This window comes from Zootermopsis nevadensis, unplaced genomic scaffold, assembly GCF_977971745.1.
Source record: "Zootermopsis nevadensis isolate Lab colony 2312 unplaced genomic scaffold, Znev_1.0 Znev_ptg000016l, whole genome shotgun sequence".
In the NCBI taxonomy this organism is placed as follows: Eukaryota; Metazoa; Arthropoda; class Insecta; order Blattodea; family Termopsidae; genus Zootermopsis; species Zootermopsis nevadensis.
Genome location: NW_028259148.1, coordinates 14,444,089 through 14,467,111, shown reverse-complemented (window position 1 = coordinate 14,467,111; position 23,023 = coordinate 14,444,089). Strand labels below are relative to the sequence as shown.

The 23,023-nt window shown below is 37.4% G+C and overlaps 2 protein-coding genes across 6 annotated transcripts in view; both read left to right on the top strand.

The window, feature by feature from the left end:
* The window catches only part of LOC110826550 (limbic system-associated membrane protein), a 580,384-nt gene extending 563,838 nt beyond the window's left edge, over positions 1-16,546 (top strand). For all 5 annotated transcript variants that reach the window (XM_087349748.1, XM_087349749.1, XM_022057292.2 and 2 more), the window contains 3 exons: positions 6,767-7,123; positions 11,041-11,331; positions 14,460-16,546. In XM_087349748.1, the coding sequence (XP_087205874.1) occupies positions 6,767-7,123; positions 11,041-11,331; positions 14,460-14,605 (794 nt within the window). In that variant the 3' untranslated portion in view covers positions 14,606-16,546. The remainder of the gene's footprint in view (positions 1-6,766; positions 7,124-11,040; positions 11,332-14,459) is intronic.
* Positions 16,547-19,089: 2,543 nt separating this feature from the next.
* LOC110826558 (uncharacterized) overlaps positions 19,090-23,023 on the top strand; it is a 56,565-nt gene continuing 52,631 nt past the window's right edge. The window contains exon 1 of the mRNA XM_087349753.1: positions 19,090-19,346. Within this exon, the coding sequence (XP_087205879.1) occupies positions 19,331-19,346 (16 nt within the window). The 5' untranslated portion in view covers positions 19,090-19,330. The remainder of the gene's footprint in view (positions 19,347-23,023) is intronic.

Sequence of the window (23,023 nt, the reverse complement as noted above, 5' to 3'; positions counted from 1 at the left end):
AATCAGTAATGTAATTTATTTAATTTATTTTAGATGTAGATTATATGCTATGTACGATATGTGAACTGTAGGTGATTTTGTGATGTAGGACGACGCCAAGGTATTTGAATTCATTTAACTTGTCGATAATTGATTTAAAAATCTTCAGACGAGGTATACTTCGCTGTGTAGGTGAGTTAGTCGTTTTGAGAATAAGTGATCGAGAATTTCCCTTTTAAGCCGAGAGAGAGAAGTAAGAGACAATTTTATAATTTTGTCCGTACCGCAAAGAAAACACTCGACTTCACCATTACAAAGATCAACTCATGAACTCATCATCACAGCCAGTTCTGTAGTTGAGTAAATATTAATGACTACCTTCATGGCTTTTACTAACATTTGAATCAGCATCATTAAATAACCTAAGAATACACTTCTCAAACGTCAAGGAATAAAAGTGAGATAGACCCGTGTCTAGCAAGGCAACATATGATTCAGGAGGAATTTAGTTTAAGAGACAACAGTGAAAGCTGTTCTTGAGGCTGTAATTCAATTACGAGCTGAAGTGATGTAATTCAATCAATTGCCACTGAGTGCTTGGTACTGTTATGTCCGTTCGGATACATGCGTTCTCATGTAACAAGAGATTTTGCTACGGCGTGACGTCACGTTAGAAACACACAGTGATGCTCTGAGCTGAAGTAATACTTTAAGAGCTTAAGATACATTTATCGTGTACAAATTGAACCTGTTTATATCCTTATAAACATATTTTAAACTCATTTTATCTTTATGTATCTTTATCTTTTCGCCTCGTATTTTTTTAATTTCGTTTTTATTTCAGAAAAATATTACATCACTTATTTATTTATTCTTTTTGAGACATTTTCCAATAATGCTCTAATTATTTAATAATTATGGATTACCAGCCCCTTTGAGGTTCAATGCGAAAGTAAAAAATTTAAATAAATAAAATATTCTATATAAAATAAAATAAGCCACTGGACTGTATTATAAATCCTTTCGGAAAAGAAACACTGGTCGATCTAGAAAGAGATGGAAAGATTAAATCCTGGACGACAGTTGAAGTATCACGCTTTATAAGCCTAAACTCCGACTTCGTATTTGTACATGTTGTTTGTTTTATTACGTGTTTCATTTCTCTCGCTGTATAAATCGAGGTAGACGGGCGGTTTCAGAGCAATTTCATTAAATCTGGTTTCGCTGCTGAGGTGGATAAGCGAGCTGTAAAAGTACATATTTCCTCTCCTCTTATTTCATATTTCTAATCTCCTTCCAAAGAAGACGTTTTTTCTCAGCTGCATTTTCTTTTGTTAGACGGAAAAGCCGCCATATTCTTTTTTAATATATTAATATCATAGGAAGAATGAGAGAACGTCGTGTTTCACGTGACTGGTTATTATTTTCGTACGTTCTTAATTTTATTAAGACATTCTAATTTGAGAAAATTTTGTCGGTCTTGGTCTACATGAATTGGTCGAAATTCTGCGTTACAAAAACATAACTCTTTTTTTCAAAAACACTTCGATAATCCTCCTATATATGTAAGACTTGAGGTTCTCACAGCGGTGAGTATGAAGATTTCTGATGATGGAGGCAGTATGACCTCTGAAACGTTGGTTAACATCGACCAGACTACACAGCGCAACAATCCAGAAGACGGAAATCTTCAATCCTCCTATAATTTGGTAGAGTCACAGTTACAAAATCTTTTGAAATCTTGTGCTCCTTATTGAAGTTCGGTTTTTAAATATCGTAGATTCCGATGTATAGGCCCCATAGTGACACACACCGTAAGGAAATTCGACGTTTCATTCATACCAAAAATTGAATTTATAATGCATAATTTCTTTTCCCCCCCAATATATTTTAAAATGTTTGTCACGTAAAATATTTTTTTATTTTGGTCCTCTGAGTAGTAGCACCGTGTCTTAAATAGATGACAACGTTTCGATGGAATACATTGCCTTCATCTTCAGGGCTGGAGTAGTCCTGAAGATGGAAACAGAATTTTTATCTGAAACGTTCTTATCTACTCACGACATCGCGTTACAACCCAGAAGATCAACATTGACATCTTTACCACCGTGAGAACCTCAGGTCTCTCAAAATACTGTTTACCTAAGATCGATCTGCACCGTTCTGCTTGTAAGAAGTAAAATAACACAGAAGATGGTAATTTCGGGCTTGATTATTCTGTGTTTCGACCTTGCGGGGTCCCAAACCTCTCGATCCATTGGATGTACCGAAACTCCAGCTCTTAGTACGCGAATCAGTCTGGTCGTAAAATATGGCATCACCAGTGCACAGACCCTTAATCCCGCCGTTAAAAGACGTCGCTCTCTGTTTTATGTCTTTGGATCATACTCTGGCGTTGGTTTCGTCACGTGAATGGTTCCGGTAGAAATTTGATGGCGGACTCTTAATGGTAAGCCTGCACGCTGAGATGAACAAGGCACGAAAATGTGCAGGCTTCTTACCCCATTTCATTCTATGATATAAGCTGATGACATGTCTGTATATCCGTGTATCTACGCCCTTTAATATATTTTGAAACATTATTGAGACTTTCTTTAAGTTTTTTATTATTATTATTCCATCTATTCACCACTTTATGGGGTACGTACTTCCAAATACCCGAGACAGACCTTGTCCCTAAGGTACATAGAGTAGCAGCTATTTCCGGGATACGAGGTGCGATCGAAAAGTTATAAGATTGCGCGTATAAAAACCCGTACACTTACCTCAGGTATTAAATTCATCCATCACCCTCGAAGTAATTCCCCTGGGAAAGATTTCCAGGGATGCTTCCAGGCTTGGCAGCGGCGCTGGGATCGTTGTGTTCACTACCAGGGGAACTACTTCGAGGGTGATGGATGAATTTAATACCTCAGATAAGTGTACGGGTTTTTATAGGCGCAGTCTGGAAACTTTCCGATCGCACCTCGTACATATTGTTTTTAGCAAGTGCTACATGTATTATTTAATTTTATTTTATGAAAGCGTGTTTCGAATGATGTATGAAAATCCTAAAATGACAGTTTTCTGAAGTTCCCTGATGTCGTGTTCGCCCGGGACGTTGGCCAAATATTTTCTGAGTGACTTATTATTATTATTATTATTATTATATATTTTAAATCTTGTCCGTCTAATCACAATAAATTCTTATTAAATATTAAAATATTACAATAATTAACATTTAAAATATTTAAAATATATCAAATGATGTTCTTTATCGAAATATTCGATTTACATTAGACCATCATTATTATTAATATTATTATTATTGTCACACTTCTTCACATTCTATAATAGTATAATTTACTTAATTGATTTTAATTATTTTTCAAATATGCTGGTATATTTATTTGCAATTTTCTTGTGTATTAACGTCCTCCGTACTAAAGTATTTTAATATTCTGCTAGTTTTACCTTTTATGTTTTCATTGTGTTCGTGTGCTCATCTCTTGTGCTGTATCTGTAATTGGCTTCCTGCCTGTTGATACAGAGCACTAATAATAAAAAATTGAATTGTATTGAATTATGATGTTGTTAGAGACCATTTCAAATGCACACCCTGTAATTAATTAACTCAACTAATTACATGATGCAGAATTCTTGAGAAGCTGATATTTGCTCATAAAAATGTAGATTTTTCCCTGTTTTACGAAATAGTAATTGTTCATCTCCGTGTTCTTGAGCCAGTTTAATCCCGTCCACACTCTCCTGTCACTCCCAAATGATCTTTTCTTATTAAGTTTTTATTAATTGCGTATAGAATATCATTTGTACCATCCGTGCTGCACGTCCCACCTATCTTGTCCTTAATCTAGTCTCACTTAATAACATTTTATGTAGAATACAAATTCGCATAGCTCCTAATAATTTGTGTTTATTCATCATCAGATATTTAAATGCCTGCTCCTCAGATAGTCATATTTTGTTCTCCAACTAACGCTTCGAATCTCTTTTCTCTGGTTGGACGTACCAGCCTCATTCTCTGCGTTGACTTCAGAGAGAAATGGGTATTATATAATGTCTAGAAACGTCTGATATTTAAAGTTCTCACGGCGGCTAGTATGAAGATGGCTGACTTCTACGTAGACTGGTAGAAGTCTGTCGACGTTTCAGAGTTTCTTCCTGCCTCCATCATCAGGGCGATCCTTTTGATGAAGGAGGGAGTAAGTCTTCTGAGCCTTCGATAAACGTGTACCAGACTACACGTGGTAACAACGCAGAAGACAGCTATTTTAATTTTCAAACTTGTTCATATATCTGGCCACACCGATCCATTCATGTACGTAAGTATCTATTAATTCGCCATGTCGTAGCCATTTGGAGGTCCCGGTTTCGATTCAGGGAACAGAAATTGAATATTCTGACTTCTATCGGGGTTTTACTCAGTCCTCTGAAGAAATTTCTAGAATAATTAGTCTGGTCTGACCCGTCAGTGTTGACGGGAATATACCTTGTTTTGTGTTAAACAATAATAAGGATTATTGGAATATTATCTTTTCAAATCGTATTGAAAGTACAAAATCTGTGATATTTCATTCCTGATGAAAGTAATAACAGGAAACCGACGTCCCGAAATTGGAACTCGATGACGTTAGTAACAAAATTCATGCTCCATACAAGCGTTATCTGAACGCGTTAAACTTGTCTGTTTTCATCGTTGTGAAGTATCAGACTCGGCCTGTCCGCGCTGTGAAGGTTCGTTTGTACGAGTACGAAGTGCATTCGGACATTTGCCCTTGCATTATGAGTGTCTGTCGCTATAAATGTGTCGGAATAATTAATACGTCGAAATGAATGTCTGCTGTTGACACGTTATAATTAGTTGTAATTACGAGTTACAGTAAAACTGAGCGTAATAAACCCGTTTTATGGCGCGTTCTTTATTTAATTTCAGCGATTAGGTTGTCGCAACATTCCTATTAATCTTATTATTACTATTATTATATAGCTCAGTCAGTATAGTGACTAGCTACGGGCTGGACGGCCGGGGTTCGATCCCCGACGGGGGCAGAGGATTTTTCCTCTAGCCTCTGCGTCCAGACCGGCTCTGGGGCCCACCCAGCCTCCTATCCAATGGGTACCGGGGGTCCTTTCCCGGGGGTAAAGCCGGCCGGGGCGTGATGCTGACCACTCACCCCCATCTAGTACCGAGGTCAAGGAAGAGAGAAGCTATACCTCCACTCACCCCAAACGCCTACATGGCGTATAGTGGGACAAACTTTATTATTAATAATAATAATATAAAAAATTCCCGTCAAATATGACTTTTTTTTAATAAAAATAATGTACGTTTTGAATCACAAATGGAAACAAATGCTGTGTTTATAATTTTGGAAGATTTTTTTTAAGCCAGAGGAAATGCAGTGAAGGGAATCGTCCTTATTTTTATCTCAATTTTTCTATCTCTTCGAGGAGAAGGACACACATTGATTCTCCCAGCCGTGCTCTTGCATATTCCTTGGGGATGAAAAGCGAAGGTTTAGGTTTACTGAAGCAGATGGAAAATGTATGCGGCATCCGAAGTAGTGCTTGAAATACGATAAAGGTTACATAAATACTGGATGCTGCAGAGGTTGGGGGGATTTCGACTGCCTTGTAATATCTGTCAAAAAAAAAGAATAAAATTTCGTATTATTAATTCACTCGAATCCATATTTCAACGAGTTCATTCATTTTATATTATTTTTTTTTCTTACGTATTGGTGGCCAAGTTACACAACCAGGAACAAAAAATATCGGAGTAAATATTTTAAACTGTAATGAAACCGTAGCAGACATTTCTGATAACACATCTCACGTATCAAATGATGGCCGGGTCTCTATATTCTCTAAATTTCATTGAAGTCATAGAACTGACTCTTTGATTAAATATATTTATTTTGTACAGTCTACACACAAACGTTTGAAGTTTATTGGTGTTGTAAAAATTATATAATATTAAAACATTTTGTTGTGTAAAATATTATATTAGCGCTCTTAATCGTAAATACGATTTTACATTATATTTTTTTAGCGCTTTTATTAAAACGACATGTTTCGACGGGTAATACCGTCGTCTTCAGGTTTTTATCAATTTAAAATATTTTAAAAACTATTAGATATTTGATGCAATATATTATAATGATCCGTAGTTCTGTTTGTAGCTTTCCATTTTCATGGTAAGTTTCTTATTGTAGTCAGACGTTATATTTATCTGTGGAATTAATGTTTAATTATTTTCTTGGAATGAGTATGAATTGACATAGGAAATAAATAAATAATCGTATAAATATCTATTAAAAATAAGATTAAGAGCGCTAATATAATATTTTACACAACAAAATGTTTTAATATTATATAATTTTTACAACACCAATAAACTTCAAACGTTTGTGTATAGACTGTACAAAATAAATATATTTAATCAAACACAAACATGACGCATATAAGATACAAATTGTCCCTTTTATGTTGCGATAGGGTCAGATAGGGTCTTCGTGGAACTGTGGCCTACGAGGGGCTTACATCCCAGACTGCAGATGGTACTTGAACAAATACGGAATACTGACAGATGAAATCTTTTAACATATTACAAGTTGTTTTATTTTATTATTTGATTTTGCCCTAAGTCTGCTGTGACCCACCTATTAGCGTTTTCAGGTTTCTCACTTTCCACATCTGCGGCATGTCGAGTTCTACGTTAAGTTGGACACGCGTATATTCCGACACTACGGAGTCCGATGACGAACTACCGGTCCCTGTGTTTCAGGAGCAGTGGTAGAACACCACGCCCCGTACTGGGAACACCCGTTTTCTCAGCCTTACTTCGACAACTCGACCCGGCGAGAGATGACGACGACAGTGGGGCAGAGCGCCTACTTGCATTGCCGCGTCAGGAACCTCGGAGACCGGGCGGTGTCGTGGATTCGAAAGCGGGACCTGCACATCCTTACGGTCGGGATTCTGACGTACACCAACGACCAGCGATTCCAGTCCTTGCACTCCGACGTTTCCGATGAGTGGACGCTCAAGATCAGCTCGCCCCAGGTCCGGGACTCCGGTACCTACGAGTGTCAAGTGAGCACTGAGCCCAAGATCAGCCAAGCCTTCCGTCTGAACGTCGTCGGTGAGTTGCTGAATTGTTTTTTTTCCGTCCATGTTTAACGACGCTGTCAGTAGCTCGTCTATACGGCAACGAATAATGGGATTGATTATTTCGATGAGTAATTCATTGTAAAATATATTAAGGTGGGCTACGCCCCTTTTTAAGTTACTATTCTGTTTTCCTGAAGGCTCTGAGAGAAACCACTAAAATCTTTTGTAAACGGTCTGACAACAGAGTTTTCAACGTTTCATCATAAAATATGATAAAATATTTATTTCTCTAAATTCTATAAAATTGTCCAGTCATTCTTGGATTTGATATTTAAAAATGGAAACTTTTCTCTGTCTGAAATAAAGAAGTAACTTTGGTTGCCTAAAATTTTCTGAAAAAATCTATTTATAAATTCTATAAAATTGTCCAGTCATTCTTGGATTTGATATTTAAAAATGGAAACTTTTTTTCTGTCTGAAACAAAGAAGTAACTTTGGTTGCCTAAAATTTTCTGAAAAAATCTATTTAATATTTTACCTTAATGATAGTTACCACTTTAAGTTGTCAAAGATCGGGGCTGCTACAAGACGGGAGTCATCTTGCCACAAGGCTATGCATGCTACATGCCTGTAATCCAGTCCCGTTATGAATTTCTGTTTCTAAAACGCGGCATCATGGTTCAAAACTGTTTAGAGGCAGTGGATTCAATAGAAGACAGCTTATATCGAGAGCATCACAGCATACAGGCGTATCAACATATTTACATAATCGGACGTATTAAGTCGAACATAAAATTGTGACATGTATGTCAGGCCAGACGGACGTAACGTTGCTAATACGGATGTGTGCATGGAGACTAATAATGCACATTTATCAAATCAGATGAGCTGAATAATTCAAGTCTCCTGCAAATCAGTCATCTTCTTCATACGCCCTTCTTGAACGATGTGGCCTTACGCGAGTTGTTCCCAGACACTCCTAAATTCTTCAGGATCACTGTGCATCAAAGAATGTTTCCGTATGATGTCACAAATTCCCCATAAATCAAAGCTCTGAATTGGAAACAGACGACGACTCTGTTATGTGTGAACACGCAAAAGTGTTTGCACGACTTTCAGAGCCGTTTTTATATTAACTTGTGATTTCTAAGTCAGAGAATTTTGAGTCAGTCAGCCAGCACAAAGTTTGGAAACACCATTTTAAGTGTAAGTATGATTAAAGTGCACTCTGTGATGTAAAGTTCTTACAGACAGAACGTAAGTAAATTGAGACTTGGAGAACAGGAACGAATAACGTGACTTTCACTGGTTGTTTACGTTGTCATGGAAACCGCATGGACCGAATACTGTTTTAGTCAGTTTGGTTCTAAGCGATCTTAAGTCATTTTAACTCAGTAAGGTGAGTGGTGCTTTGAGTAATATAATTTATGTCTTGTTGCCTTGTCTTTTGGATGGTGTTTACAGGGTTTGCTGGTTGTGGTTTATAGCAAGGATTGATCAAGATTTTTGGGGTGATTTCTTGTTATAGATCAAATCAGGTAATTCGGATTCTTGGATCCCGAAATGATGTTTTTCAGGTAACGGTTGAATCTGTCTGTATCTGAAGGAAATTCTGACGCTTGATGATGGCGTCAGTGTATATACGAGAAAGCAAATAATACCGACATTGTTTAATCTTATGTTTATGCTTCAATTTCTAAAGAGTTTTCGAAATCGCTGTGGTGCTACTCAGCGACTGAACGCCTTCTTCAAAATTCAAGACGAAGTCTCTTCTGAAGAGACGTGAGTCAATTTAAGGACCCTCTAGACATGGGAACAGGGAAGAAACCAGAGGTTTCATATGTTCCTTATTGGTTTAAACCAGAGAAAATATGTTACGAAAACTTTTATTGGTGTAGATCCTCAAAAGGATGACGAAGAACGACCTCGAACGGTTTAAGACATTAGAATTTGTTGACATCTGTAAAACATTTAGCTTCCAAAATGTAGCGTCTTGTTCGTGGCAAATAGTATGCAACAAAACTTAACCCAACGTCTCATAAAAAGGAAGTTAACATTTCAACTGGAGCACAATGCCAGAAAACAGTCGAGTAGCTTCCTTAGCAACAAAACAATTCGCCATCTCTTGTCACAATAGAATTAAACGTCATTATCTGGCAAGTGGAATTTTTTTCCCCTGTGACGCGAGACCTGACAGATGGACCTTCAACATAGAGACACTCGTACAGAATTATACGAAAATCTAATAAATTTTACAACCGATTTAATTAAACATAATAGAATAACCAAACACAGGTTACACTTAAACACTTGAAATAATTGAGCTTGTATTACTAAAGAAATTAACTAATTATCCAATTAAACTAAATTGATATTTCAAACTAAATCCAAATCATCCAGGCGTTCCATGAGTTTGAGATTACAGTTGAGGGTTCGTAAACATCCAACATCCATGTACATCCAGAACTGCCATTAAAACAAAAGCCTCTTTATACTTGTATTACTCTGTTTAGTGAACAGTGTACATTATTAAATTATTTTCTTTAATCTCTGTTCTTAAAAATATTCACTTCAGAAGTTCACACAATTTTGACCTCTTAACAATTCTGGATTCAACGCTTGGACCTCTTTCCCTGTGATGAAGGCTTCGCGGAATTGGGCTCAGTTTAAGACGCTGGTCTTCTGGGTTGTCGCGTCGTCGGTGCGGTGCGTCATCGTTTCGACGGGAAATATTTCCTCCGTCTTCAGGGCTCAGGAACAGATAGTAGACATTATAAAAAAATATGGGTATGAAATGTGGATGATGAGAGAAAATTATAAGAAAATAACTCAGTAAAATTGTAAGTTCTCATGACGGTGATTAATAAAATGACTGTCTTCTGTTATATTTTATCGTGTAGTGTGTTAGAAGTTTATCGACGTTTCGCAGCTACTTGCTACTTCCATCATCAGGGCGATAATGGAGCCAGTAAGTGCCTCTGAAACGTCGGTAAACTTGTACCAGACTACTAGTTGCAACATCGCGGCGTACAGTCAACTTCAGAATAATTCAGGCTTATAATCTGAAGTTACAGAAGCTTTTCAATGGAACGAGATTACTAGACAAGGTGCAAAATGAACATAAATATTAAGTACATGATGATATTAGTGATAATGGGAGATTAAATATATGTAAAACAAACATTAAATAATAAAAAGACAGATGAGTGTTTGATAGATCAATAAGGTTGGAATGATATCAGACGAATACAGTGTGAGGTTGAACAAGAAAGCCTGGAGTGTTCAGAACCTGTTCCCGGTACCATGAGCGCTGCAGATTCCCATGTAGCTACATAAGTTATGACCCAAAGCCACGACGCACTTCCCGTATTGCGCGTTGCGGTCACCCTGCCAACAGGGAGCCCGCATGGCGTAGCCCATCGACCGCGTTAAATATGTCAGCAGTGATTATATGTAACTGTCGCATATCTGGGGGAATTCCCTGGACCTAACGACAGATTCACTGGTTGGCACTCCTGCTTCGTATTTGTATGGTCCCAGGTTTGACTCCAAACCCAGATATTTTTGTGGTTTTTCTCAGTCCGTCCAGGTAACTGAATTATACTTGAAATTAGCCAACGACCTCCTCTCTCCGTATCTTCATCTGTTCGTCATTTGCGTTCTGTTATCACTCAGCTTGTATGAAGATATCTGTATACCAACTTAAATATTCCTTGAGTGTCAGGGTGACCAACCTTTACCGTCTAGAACCAGAAATATGACTAGTATTCTATATCTAGAATATGCGTACCTCGTTCCACACCTTATTGGTACTTTCATGCTCTGCAGGTTATCACAGAGACGTAAAGTTTGTTCACTGTGGTTTTGACTACCGCCAAATACGTTTCTGTGAAGACGAGACCGTAGAGTGATCTCTATTATAGTGGAATGTCTGTTTCTACACTGCAGTGTCCAAGGCGAAGATCTTGGGCAACCCCGAGCTCTACATCAAGAGTGGCAGTGACATCAACCTGACGTGCGTTGTTCTGCAGACGCCAGAACCACCTAGCTTCATCTACTGGTACCAGGGAGCCCACGTCATCAACTACTCTCAGCGGGGAGGCATCAGCGTGGTCACCGAGAAGCAAACCCGGACCAGCCGCCTACTAATCTCCCGAGCCCTCCCTCAGGACTCGGGAAACTACACTTGTTCGCCGTCCAGCTCCGACTCGGCCAGTGTCATGGTCCACGTCCTGAACGGTAATGTTATTTATTATTACTAGAGTATTCTTACAGCGACTGGCAGAAGCTTTCCTGTGACTTTTATAGAAATTTTGACTGCGATGTTGGCTTCTAAGTAAACACCGGTGCTCTATTGCCGACAGCAACGATGGTTTGTGTGGAGACAGAAAACCAGGTCTCAAGAAGCCCGGATGATATCGATCTCAGTTTATTCTTAACATCCTCGATCATCGTGAGTGATTCCATGCCGTAAGCTTATTGACAGTAATCCCGAACTGCATTACCGACAGTAGTAGAAAGTTTGACCTGCATTATCGACCACATGTTATTTATAGGACGAAGCATTGCAGCAAAATTTATGCCTTATAAATCCTAATAAGAGGCCGGAACAGGCTTTTTAAATATAGGCCTGTCTATTATATTAAAACAGATTGAGATCTCAAGTTCTCAGGGCGGTGAGTTCGAAGATGGCTGTCTTCTGGGTGTTAGAAGTTTACAGACGTTTCAGAGGTACTTGCTGCCGTCATCTGGACTCATCGCCATGACAATGGAGGCAGTAAGGACCTCTAAAACGTCTGAAGACTTTTAACACACAACACGTCGCGACAACCCAGAAGACAGCCATCTTAAATAATGGTCGCGGATGGATACAAATTGACTTCAAATTGAGTAAACGAGTATCGTGTGGGTGGATACTGAATAAGAGATGTCAACATGAGATAATAATGTTAAGAAAGATGTTAAATGAATAGGCTTTAAGGAGGTGTATTGTAATTTTTACTGTGCTACGAGTATACGAGTATCTCAGGTATTAAATTCATCCATCACCCTCGAAGTAGTTCCCCTGGGAGTGAACACAACGATCCCAGCGCCGCTGCCAAGCCTGGAAGCATCCCTGGAAATCTTTCTTTGTCAGCCTGTCAAGCACCATCTGCGATTCTGCCTGAATCTCTTCTATCGTCTCAACTCTCCTTCACTTTAGCTGAATTTTCATCTTTGGGAAGAGGAAGAAGTCACACGGAGCTTAAAAAGGAAGTTGGGGTCGGTTCTTGCAAGATCTTTGAGCTCCTGACAAACGAGAAGTCGATTCTGCGTCTGGTCCTCAGACAGGATGCGTCGCATGTGGAGTTCTTCCTTTAGAATCAGCTGACAGGTCCCATAGCCTATCCCAACAATGTCGCACAAGTCGTTGATGGTACGACGTCGATCTTCGTAACATTTTCGGGCGTTGTGCTCGAAGATGGTCGTCCAGAACGCTCGTCATCATCGACAGAGGTTCGGCCATTTTTAAAACGTGAATGCCACACAAAAGTTTGCGGACTCCCCAAATGCTTGCTTTAGCATTTCATAGGTTTCCGTAGCCGTTTTGGCGAGTCTTTGGCAAAATTTGATGCACACGCCATTCCGAAATCGCAGGAGGGTCGGTGTAATGCACTACCAAAACGCCCGTAACTAAGAAACAAATGCTAATTCGATGATGCCGGCTGGCACACTGATTCACTATGAATGTAGGCCGCACCCCCTAGCGGCAGAAGCTCGTACTACATCCGGTTCGCCCTCTATTGACACAGTCTGGAAACTTTCCAATCGCACCTCGTATTATAATTTCGTGTGTTCGTGTTGATGCAGTTGGCAGTTGTAGGAACAGTTTGCCGTGTTTGCCGATAGACAGAAGGAGAGCGAAACATGACGCCAGGGATCTAAAACCAAAACTTTTAATTGTTTGCTTCTCGCCTCGGTCTTCAGTATGAGAAAGTTGGTAGTATCGATGAGTTACAACGCCGCCTAGCACTCTGCACGCTAGAGGACCAAGTTCCAAGTTTGTGAATTCTATACCTAGGCAGGTCGATTACTCCGCGGTAAACCTTTATTGTAGTTCCGCGCACAAAATAGTTCTAGCAGTTCATCCTCGTTGTCTGTGGTTTGCTTGCTTTCAGCTGCAACTTTCTCGAAGCTTCCGCTACGCTGAGTACAAAGTGTGCTGAAGTTTTAAGTTCAGTTTAGTCTGTCGTCTTAATTAACTATTATCCTCAATATTCTTGGCGTTATAATGACGAACTCCGTGGATACGAGTAGACATTTACAATCCAAAATTCATTCAGATCCTCAATAATTTAACCGTCTTTTAAGATAAATCATTAAAGTGTGAACGAGCGCCCGCCAATCACAACTCTTTCAAGATCTGTTTTAATATTATCCTTCCATATGTTCCCGGGTCTTTTCAAATGCTCTGTTCCTTTCAGATTTCCAGACTAATTGTGTATACATTATCTTTCTCACTTTATTCCTTCTTGTTATGAAGACCCTAAAACTATTTGGTGAAGATTACAAATTACGAACCTCCCGATAAATCAGTTTTCTCCAACCTCCTATGACTTTCTGTTAGTCTCTTACGTCATATATTTTATCTAAATACGCAATTAATGTATTCTGAAAGCAGTCGCTATTAAAATGTGTTGATTCGTAGATTTTCGAATTCTGTTGGATAAAATTTACAATCCCATCTTTAAAACTAAGTCTAACACTTTATAAATATGTAAATTAGCGTAATGTGTTAGGATGATAACGTTTTTTTCCAGAACATTTTATGGGTTCAAGTGACGAAGATATAATTTTCATGTTTTACATTTACCCAAATGAGTTCAACGGAGTTTAAATCTGGATTGTACGTCGGAAGTCTCAGTACAGTACGTTCTTTGTCTGCTAAAATCTGATAAATCACATATTACTTGTCCTTTGACTTATTTTATTTGATTAAATCTTACAGTTGAGCTTTCAACACGTCACAAAATGGGATGTTTATTTCCAATAGCCATGTTTTTATTTCGTCCTTCTTTGACCGACGGAAAATCCTTCCTTCCTTCATTGAGTGGTCCGCATACTGTGCACTGTTCAAGGTCAGCGGCCATAATCGATGAATCCACTTCTACCACACGTTAGTACGACGTAGACGTAGGTTTAAAGTAGGTGCTGCTCCCTGGTGGTGTGTGCGAGCAAGTCCCTTCTCGAAAGTGAGCTCCTATTGGCCCAGAAATCCTCCTTGATTATTGACATATTTTTTTTCAAAATATTTGATGAGATCCTGGCCCCACATTCCGTTAGTCTGAAAACGAAATAATTATCTAAATTGAATTAATTTGTTTCAGGTGAGCATCCAGCCGCAATGCAACATGGGAACAGCAGCAGTGGCTCCGCCACACGGTTTCCGTCAGTACTACTATTGTTGATATGTTTCGTATTCCATCACGCCATTACAGTATCAAGATGGCCGTCCTGTATCATTACGAGATGATGTGTGATGATAGAATAAAGTGAAAAATCAGTAACCACGTCTGTAGCACGGTGGAGCCATCTGTTGTGGAATTCAGAAACAGGGCAATGAACTAATATATACATTTATTATACCCCTTCTCTTTCTCGCAGAGCCTTTAAAGACGATTAATAGACGCAATTTCAAGACCACAAGAGACCACAAAAATTAAGCGATGGCTTTAAAACTTTAAATTTATTCCAAGAAACTGTAAAAAGATCAACATATAACCTCAAATCTGCACTGATCTTTAATATCCTTTATCGTTTCCTCATTCTAAAAAAGACTTGTATGTTAAGGTAAGGAAAACTTTAACAAATAAATTGACGATAATTGTAAGTCTGTGCTGATATTTCATCTACAGCGTAAAAATCTTGATTTACTCTGCACTGCTGTTTGAAGAACTGGGGTCACGTACATGGTTAGGTCGTGGGAGTGCCTTACCCCTCGTGCGTATGTGACGTGTAATACGTACTTGCTAGTGGTAATTAAATCTTAATAAGAATTTGACTCGACGATATATGAGAAATATATAAGGAATTGTTTGTCGATTTTATTCGTGAAATTTTAAAGTGTGACTACTTATACAAGAAGTTCACGTATTCTGCGATGGTATTGGTTGGAAAACTGTACGTGGTATGTTACTGTAATTAAAACCAGACGGGTTTATTTAAATACAGATATATTTATGTGACCGAAATCACTTGCGAGATATTTTAACCTTGTTAACGCGAAGATTATGTAAATATGTACAGAAATTAAGAACTAGTGATGGTCATATCTTTTCCTTTACACTTAAAAAAAATATATTTGTAAACAGGATAATTGGTTTCAGAAAATAGGTGTGAGGAAAAAGGATCTTCATTCACAAACGAAATATCACGCATCAATACAGCAGAAGATTAATCTATTAAATTCATTTTAAGAAATGAAACAAGACGTAATTCACCATCTAATAACTACGTATATAGAAACAGCTCACTGAATACGTATTTTAAGAATGTGGTCTAAAATCTTATCAAGATTTTGCGTAACGTGAAAGTCTCAAGATAAATATAATTACCGATGATTAGAAAATATTTTTTTTAATATGTGACTTTGTAAATAATTACGTATAAAACTGTAATATCTGTGGACATAAAACCCATATAGTCTTTTTATGTCAATATAAAATATATTTGAGACTGAAAAAGAATTAAACCAAATGTGGGTAAATATATAAGAGAATGTTACACACATTTAGTTATCAATAAGTATTCGAACGAGTGAATGATCGGAGAATATTATTACGATAGCTTAAGAGTATAATTTTTTTTTCTCACACTTTTGGGTTAAGACTTACGTGTCTCGATGATGGTGTTTCCAGAAGGCTTATGAGCTATAAATGACTGTCGCATATACAGTAGGCCTATTATATTTGTACCATGTTCCATGAAAATGTGTGTTGCCATGACATTTCTACGGCCAGTACGTGTTATAATCGAATCACAACCTCTCTCTCTATATCTCTCTCTCTCCTTTGTAAATATTGTAAGGGACACAGAAAAACAGTAAACTTGTATTTCATTCATGAGTGGTTTACTGTAAAATAGCACGCTAAGGAAATGTATCTTCATTTGCAGTCTCCTTTGACACGTTCAGACACGACGAATTCGTAAATTCCTTGTATAACTTACGTTAAATTTTCGCTGATGGATATTTCTGACGTGATAACACGATTAAGCACGTAGTTCATGTCACAGTGTTTAGATTTCAGTCAGCAGAGAGCGTGAACAACATTACACTAATAAATCTTATTGATATATTGATATTTTAAGGGTGTTAAAATGTATGGTTGCGATATTTGACCATTTGATAAAAATGGTCAGATAGCTAATGAATATATAGAAGTCTGAATGAGTTAAATAAACTGCAGTACAAGGATCCAATTTTGAAATATTCCCTATCTTCTCCTCCTTCGTCAGTCCAAGGTCGTAACTTCAAAAATTGTTTCCTTCATCCAAAACAAGATGCATCTAGTGAAAGTTGTTTATAATTGCATTACGTAAGCATAGAGGTCACCTTAATGAAATAATTTACTTTTATAAAGTTATTTTAAGTTTTGGTCATCTGGGATTTAATATAAACTTTTCGATGTTTTTAACTTGGTTAATAATTTCTGTAGAAACTCAGAGGCTTGACACGTTAAATTATAATTTTTTTTTTCAAAAATTCGACTACACCCTTTCTAGTTTTCTCTAGAATAAGCGACTGTGGTTTTACAGTCAGTTATGTAAATCACGATACCATAAAATCCCTTTAACAACGTTGCCATGGCAACGGGTTTAATAATATACGCGAAACATATCATAAAAGTTACCTTGTTTAATTTTATTTAATAAGACGGTGCAGTCTGTCAATAAAGTCTGCATCCAGAAGTCGAATCTCCGTCTTTGAAAGTTAGTGGGTCAACTGGCGGGCCACATTTAGGAATCCGGTGAGGTTCGCGGCCAGCAAGTTTAAAACTATTGGTCATAGTTGTGTAAATCACATGAACTTCGCCATATCCTGTCCAAATATCAGGGTAAATAACATAAAATATATTTGGTACACTGATCCTTTGGTGTAATGACTTAGAATTTAGAGAAATTTAATAAAAATCGATTAAGTCTTATTGGTCAATTTCTTATTTTTTATTCCAAAAACATGTCGGATACTTCTATTTAATTGTGTCCTTATCGCGACATAACTTATTTTAAACCGCAGTGTTTTTCTCGCGTGTGATCTGAAGCTTTCGCGGCGACGAAGATGGTTCCCGAAACGTCTGTTTCCTCCATTAAATCACCTGACACGGCTGACAGCACTACATTTGCATGATGACAGCCGCTAAACTCCGTGTTAGCAAAATACAAGTTTCAAGGTCACTTCAAAAAATCAAAGAACATTGAAACTGGAACAACTGAACTCACGAGAGACTTCTTAGTCACCTCTAATAGGATCAATGAAGTATTCTTCATTCTTAAAGTAGAAATACTTTAACTTTTTTGCCTTGGTGTTTCATTCATTTAATTAATGACGAAAATATTTTCCTTCATTTTGAATTAATCTTCACCGCGCGAGTAAAAATATCCCTGTATGAATTTACATTTACGTCCAGACCGGCTCTGGGGCCCACCGATCCTCCTATCCGATGGGTACCGGGGGTAAAGCCGGCCGGGGCGTGATGCTGACCACTCACCCCCATCTAGTGACGAGGTGAAGAATTAGTAGGAGCTATATTACCTCTCCCCCCAAACGCCCACATGGCGTATAGTCGGACAGCTATACTTTTACTATAAATTTACGTTCTGTGCTTCATTTGTGATCGATAAAATTGAATATATCTGTTTGACCTTTGACCGAAAAATTAATTAGCTCTTTTTAACAAAATCTACTTTTATTTTAAACAGCTTGGCACGTTATTTAATCTGATTAATTTTACAACTGGCACATTCATTTCTGATCTGCTAGAACACTGCCGTATATATTTTAGGGAATGATTCTGATTTACCGACGTTTCGTCTAAAAAAATGAAACGAGCGTCACCTGATGTTCTTCATAGTCCTCAGAAATTCCATTTGTGTTATCAAAATATCTCCTCTTTACATCAAAAATTTCCTTCCGTCGTTGCGTGTTCTGTACGTCAAATCCATTTCCCTTAATGGAAGGCTATCATCTAGAAAACCCTATTTTCCGCTTCATAATCTTTCTTAACTTCGATGTTGTAAGATGCTCCTCTTTGCCATAAAATTCATAAAATATCAGACGTATCAAATCTTTACAAAACCTCCTTAATGTCTGTAACAACGTTTTATTTTCTATAATTTTCTCAGAACGACAAAAGACCTTATTTTATAACGAAGAACTTAAAGCTACATTACACAGTTTCTTCACTGTCTTACGATTTACATCATTAAGACTGACGACAGCTCAAAACTCGCAGCGTAGAAAATATGGCAACGCCGTACTTTTAACTTGATGATTCGACGTCATGAAGAATGTCTCTAACCTGAAAACAAATGATTTATGAAGCCATATTTAAATTAACTTACCATTGTTTTTGTACATTCAATTCTGCATTAAAATCTGTACGTAAGAATACGTAGCATGTTTGGTATATTTTATTGTCCTAAGTTGAAACAAATTATAAAATGAAAATCAGGATAAAATATGAAGAGAGAAGAAAAATGTTACAAGAATGACGACAGGTAGGAGAATGGAATATGAGAAAAATTAGATTAAAAAATAATATTTTGTAAGAAATTAAGAGAAAGACTCGTTCAAATGATGAAAGTATAATCAAAATTATTATTAGTGTGCTTTTATATTAGTAGATCGATAATAATCGACGATTAAATTTCTCCTTCCGGTATATCGACACTTTATATACGTATCGATAGTAATCGATTGTAATATCTCGTTACTGTTCCTTCCTGTTTGCCGATTACAGAGGATCTGATCGCACAGAACGTGCCTGTAATTAAACGTAGGTTATTTCGGTGTAATGATTTATTTTGTGGATATTAATCGTGATATTTATTGAATATTTTAGACGTGAGTGTCAAACATAAAAATGTGTGGTGTTTCGTGACGTGAATTGAAGAGTTGTTTTGGTGTATCGAACAGCTTGTAAGTAGTAGCCATATTCCAAGCGAGACAGCGAATTAACCTCTTGCCCTGGGTGGTCTAATGACGAAGACAAATGGTAAGTTTTCAATCCTCATTTAATATGTGTAATCGACGTCAGGTAAAATTAAAGTAGCATTATAATAGCGTTATTATATGGGTAGGATACATAGCATGCGTGAATATCCTGAGGAAAGATATAATTTTGGAGAAAATATTTTTATGTAAGAGTCATAGGACAGGGGGAGAATTGTAAACACAAGAATATAGACCATTTGTTAGGGTTACTCATTAAGACTGCCTAATCATAAGACGGACCGCTACGCTGGCCTTGTAATCCTGGGGGGTCTCGGGTTCGATTCCCGGCGGTGCCCGAATTTATAACTTGTGTTATGCAAGTCCGTGGTCTAGGAAACACGGAGTTTTCCTCCGGGGGGCTTCCCCGGTTTCTCCGTGGCATCATCCCATTCACACACAGAAGAAGGCAATGGCAAACCACTTCTGGATCATCTGCCAAGAACGTATATGAACAGGTCCCAGTCCGAGAAAAGGATGGAAGGATCCTGTTCATATGGACCTGTCCTCAGACAGAACACTAAATAAATAATCATAAGACACCTCGACTGCATAATTACTGTTAACCGAACTGATTGTTATGAATTTTGTGAGTTAAATAATAATATAGGAATTTTTATCAGCTGGTGGTTCAGGTTTGGTACATTCACATAATTTACCTATAAAACCGTGTACAAGAAGTCTTATACACTTTTAAATGAATACAAACTATTTCAAATACACAAACTTCTCGTACCAGTACGACCAATGTTTACGAGTACAATGCCCAGTTAATTCGTAAGATATTTGCAGGAGATATTTTAACTTTATACCAAGCGAATTTTTATTTGTATTTTCACGCTGGACGACTTAACGAATGCATCAAATCAGAGTTCAGTGTGCAATCTGACTGTTACAGACGAAACTGGTTTGTTTACCTTCGTAGTAATCCCATGTGAAAGGCATAATTGTCCTTCTACGTAAAACCCACCTGTTCCACACGCAGATGAGTGACCCTGATTCATTTCACTCATCATAGTTGAATTTACATATATTATTACACTAATATAAAGTATGTTTCGGTACATATTTCAAATGTCCACAATTTGATTTTAGACTTTTTCAGTAGCTCGGATTATACTTCGTCGAATTACATATTTATTAGTAAATGGTGAATTTAAAAGAATACGAGAGTAATCAATTACAGGCTAACGTATTATATTAACCTAGATTTTGCCTGGAGAAATGCCTGGAAGAATTCCAGGAAATATTTACCCAAATATAGAACACAGGTTAATTATATTTCGTTAAATATTAATTATATTGTAAAGTACTTATCTATCTTGACATAAATTTACAGTATTTTGTACGATGAAGTTTGTGTTTTAAAAATATAATATAGTTCAGTTTTGCCTTTATAAAATTTAAGATACGTAATTAAATTAGAAAGACTGACAATTTTAGTGTTGACATTCTATGTCTAATTCCTAACACATCCTTCTATTAGTATCGGAGGAGCACGGACGGACAGACCCGATTTTCCAATTAACTGCTTACTAAATGCTGAACTTTGTGCAGCGAACGGAATCAGCTGTTTTTATTTTTCCGTGATTTTGCTTTATAAAGCAGAATGGAACTGACGAAGCCTTAAAGCTTTGTATCGACTCCGCACAGTGGGATATAAATTGCTTGTTTTTACGAAGCTGACAGTCGCTTAGAAGGTCGTTATTGTTGGCAGGGTAACCGCAGTCGGGGGGTTTGTGGTATGAAGATGCGAGCGATGTTAAACATACCCCTAGCCCCACCACAACCCGCCAAACGCCAACCCATGTCTGTCACTGAAGAGCATCTATGTGCTGAATCGTATTACATTTTGCATAATAACACAGAGACTGTAGAAAATGGGTGTCACATTTAGACCTCAGGGTAGGAATGTGACACTTTTATATTCCTCTAAAACTTTTGAGAAGAAATTGACATTGTGATGAAATTTTATTTCAACACGCATATAAAATTTTCGTTTGCAAAATCCTAGGGACAGACAGACGTATATTGAATATAATATTAAAAAGGATGCTGTAGAAATTTAGAGTCAAGTAACGAGATTCTGTTGACATGATTATTTATTCCATAAAAGACGGAGAATTTGTCAACTAGTTAAGCGAGTTTAAAACTTCTTATGAGGTACTCCGTACCGTAGATCTGTTTTAATTTTATTTTATAATCGTAGCAAATATAACAATAAAAAATGTACCTGTAATGAATTTCTCTTGCTTTGACGTTAATTACAGCTTTAATTACCTAAGGCGTAGTAAAATAAAAGCGATCTTTTACGTGTTCACTTGTCGATCGATCCGTTGCAGGTTCTGAGCGACCAGATCCAATAAATTATTCCACGAATAAGAAGCCAGAATTATGACTAGACTTCGATTTGAGTGGGATTACTCAAAATTGAGAGTGTCGTAACATATTGTCTACTACTCTTCCAGCTAATGGATTTACGACCTCTGTTTCTTTCATTTACGTCACTGAAAGAAGATAGTTAGATCTATTTAATTCATTTTAAAATTCTTATTCCACAAGAGTCCTCTACTGGATTATATCCTGAGCTAATCCAGTTCACTCCTGACGTTCACAGCCCTTTGTTCAAGATATATTTTTAATATTATCCTCCGATATTTTCGAGGTATAGCATCTCATGCACCGATCACGTTTCTCGACTTAAATTTCGTATGCATTTCTCACACGTGTGATCCGTGCTGCCTACCCTCCCTGCGTTTGCCTTAATAACGATATATGGATTATAAATGTTGATACTTCTAATTAAGTAATTTTTTCAAGCGTCTTTTCACATCCTCACTTTAGGTCTAAATATTTCCTCGTCGCTTCGTTTGCAAACGCCATTTAATTCTTCTCTCAGGCAAGAACAAAAGTGAAATTACACGCTTACATGAAAGAACACGTAAATATATATTTTTTTAAATTTATTGAGGACTTTATTGGAAGCAACAATTAGATCTCGCTTGCCGCTTTATAAATTTCAGGTGTGGACTTCAAGTTTATTTAACTTCTGTGTATTGTTCCCTCTCGTTTCTCGTGGCAGAAATTCCCTAACTTGGTATATAATCTTCTGTCACCTTCTATTAATTTGCAAACCTCCCACCGGTGCTCTTTGCATCACTGGTACTAGCGTCAAAGTTTGGTGCTTCTGTAGTAATTAAATTTCATAGAATTTGATATCTTCTTTTTCCTGCTACGAAATATAAGACGGAAAACCCTGATGACCGAACGAGAGAATGTGGGAAGAATATTTCAGTAAAACGGGAGTCAAAGTTGTAGGAAGAATTCTCCTTCAACGTACTGCTTCCAGAACGTCATCATCTCTATGTTCTTTCTGCAAAGAATGGTGCAAGGTGTCTGGGCCTCCACGCCACCCCTACACCGGCTTCACAGCCGCGCTGTATTCTTAGACACTCGGTAGCTTTAAAAACGTACGTTCACAAACGCCCTAGTATTCCAGGGTCTATCACCGTAACCGGGGTTCTTAAGCGAAAACGTGTCCCAAGTTTCGAAATTAATTACGTGTTGTGAATAATAACAGGTCGGAGACGATAAGTGTTCAAATATGTTGAAGATTTAACTGTCTAATACTTCCGTCGGTCTTTACGAAGAATCATATTTGTCGGTGGATATATCCAAAAC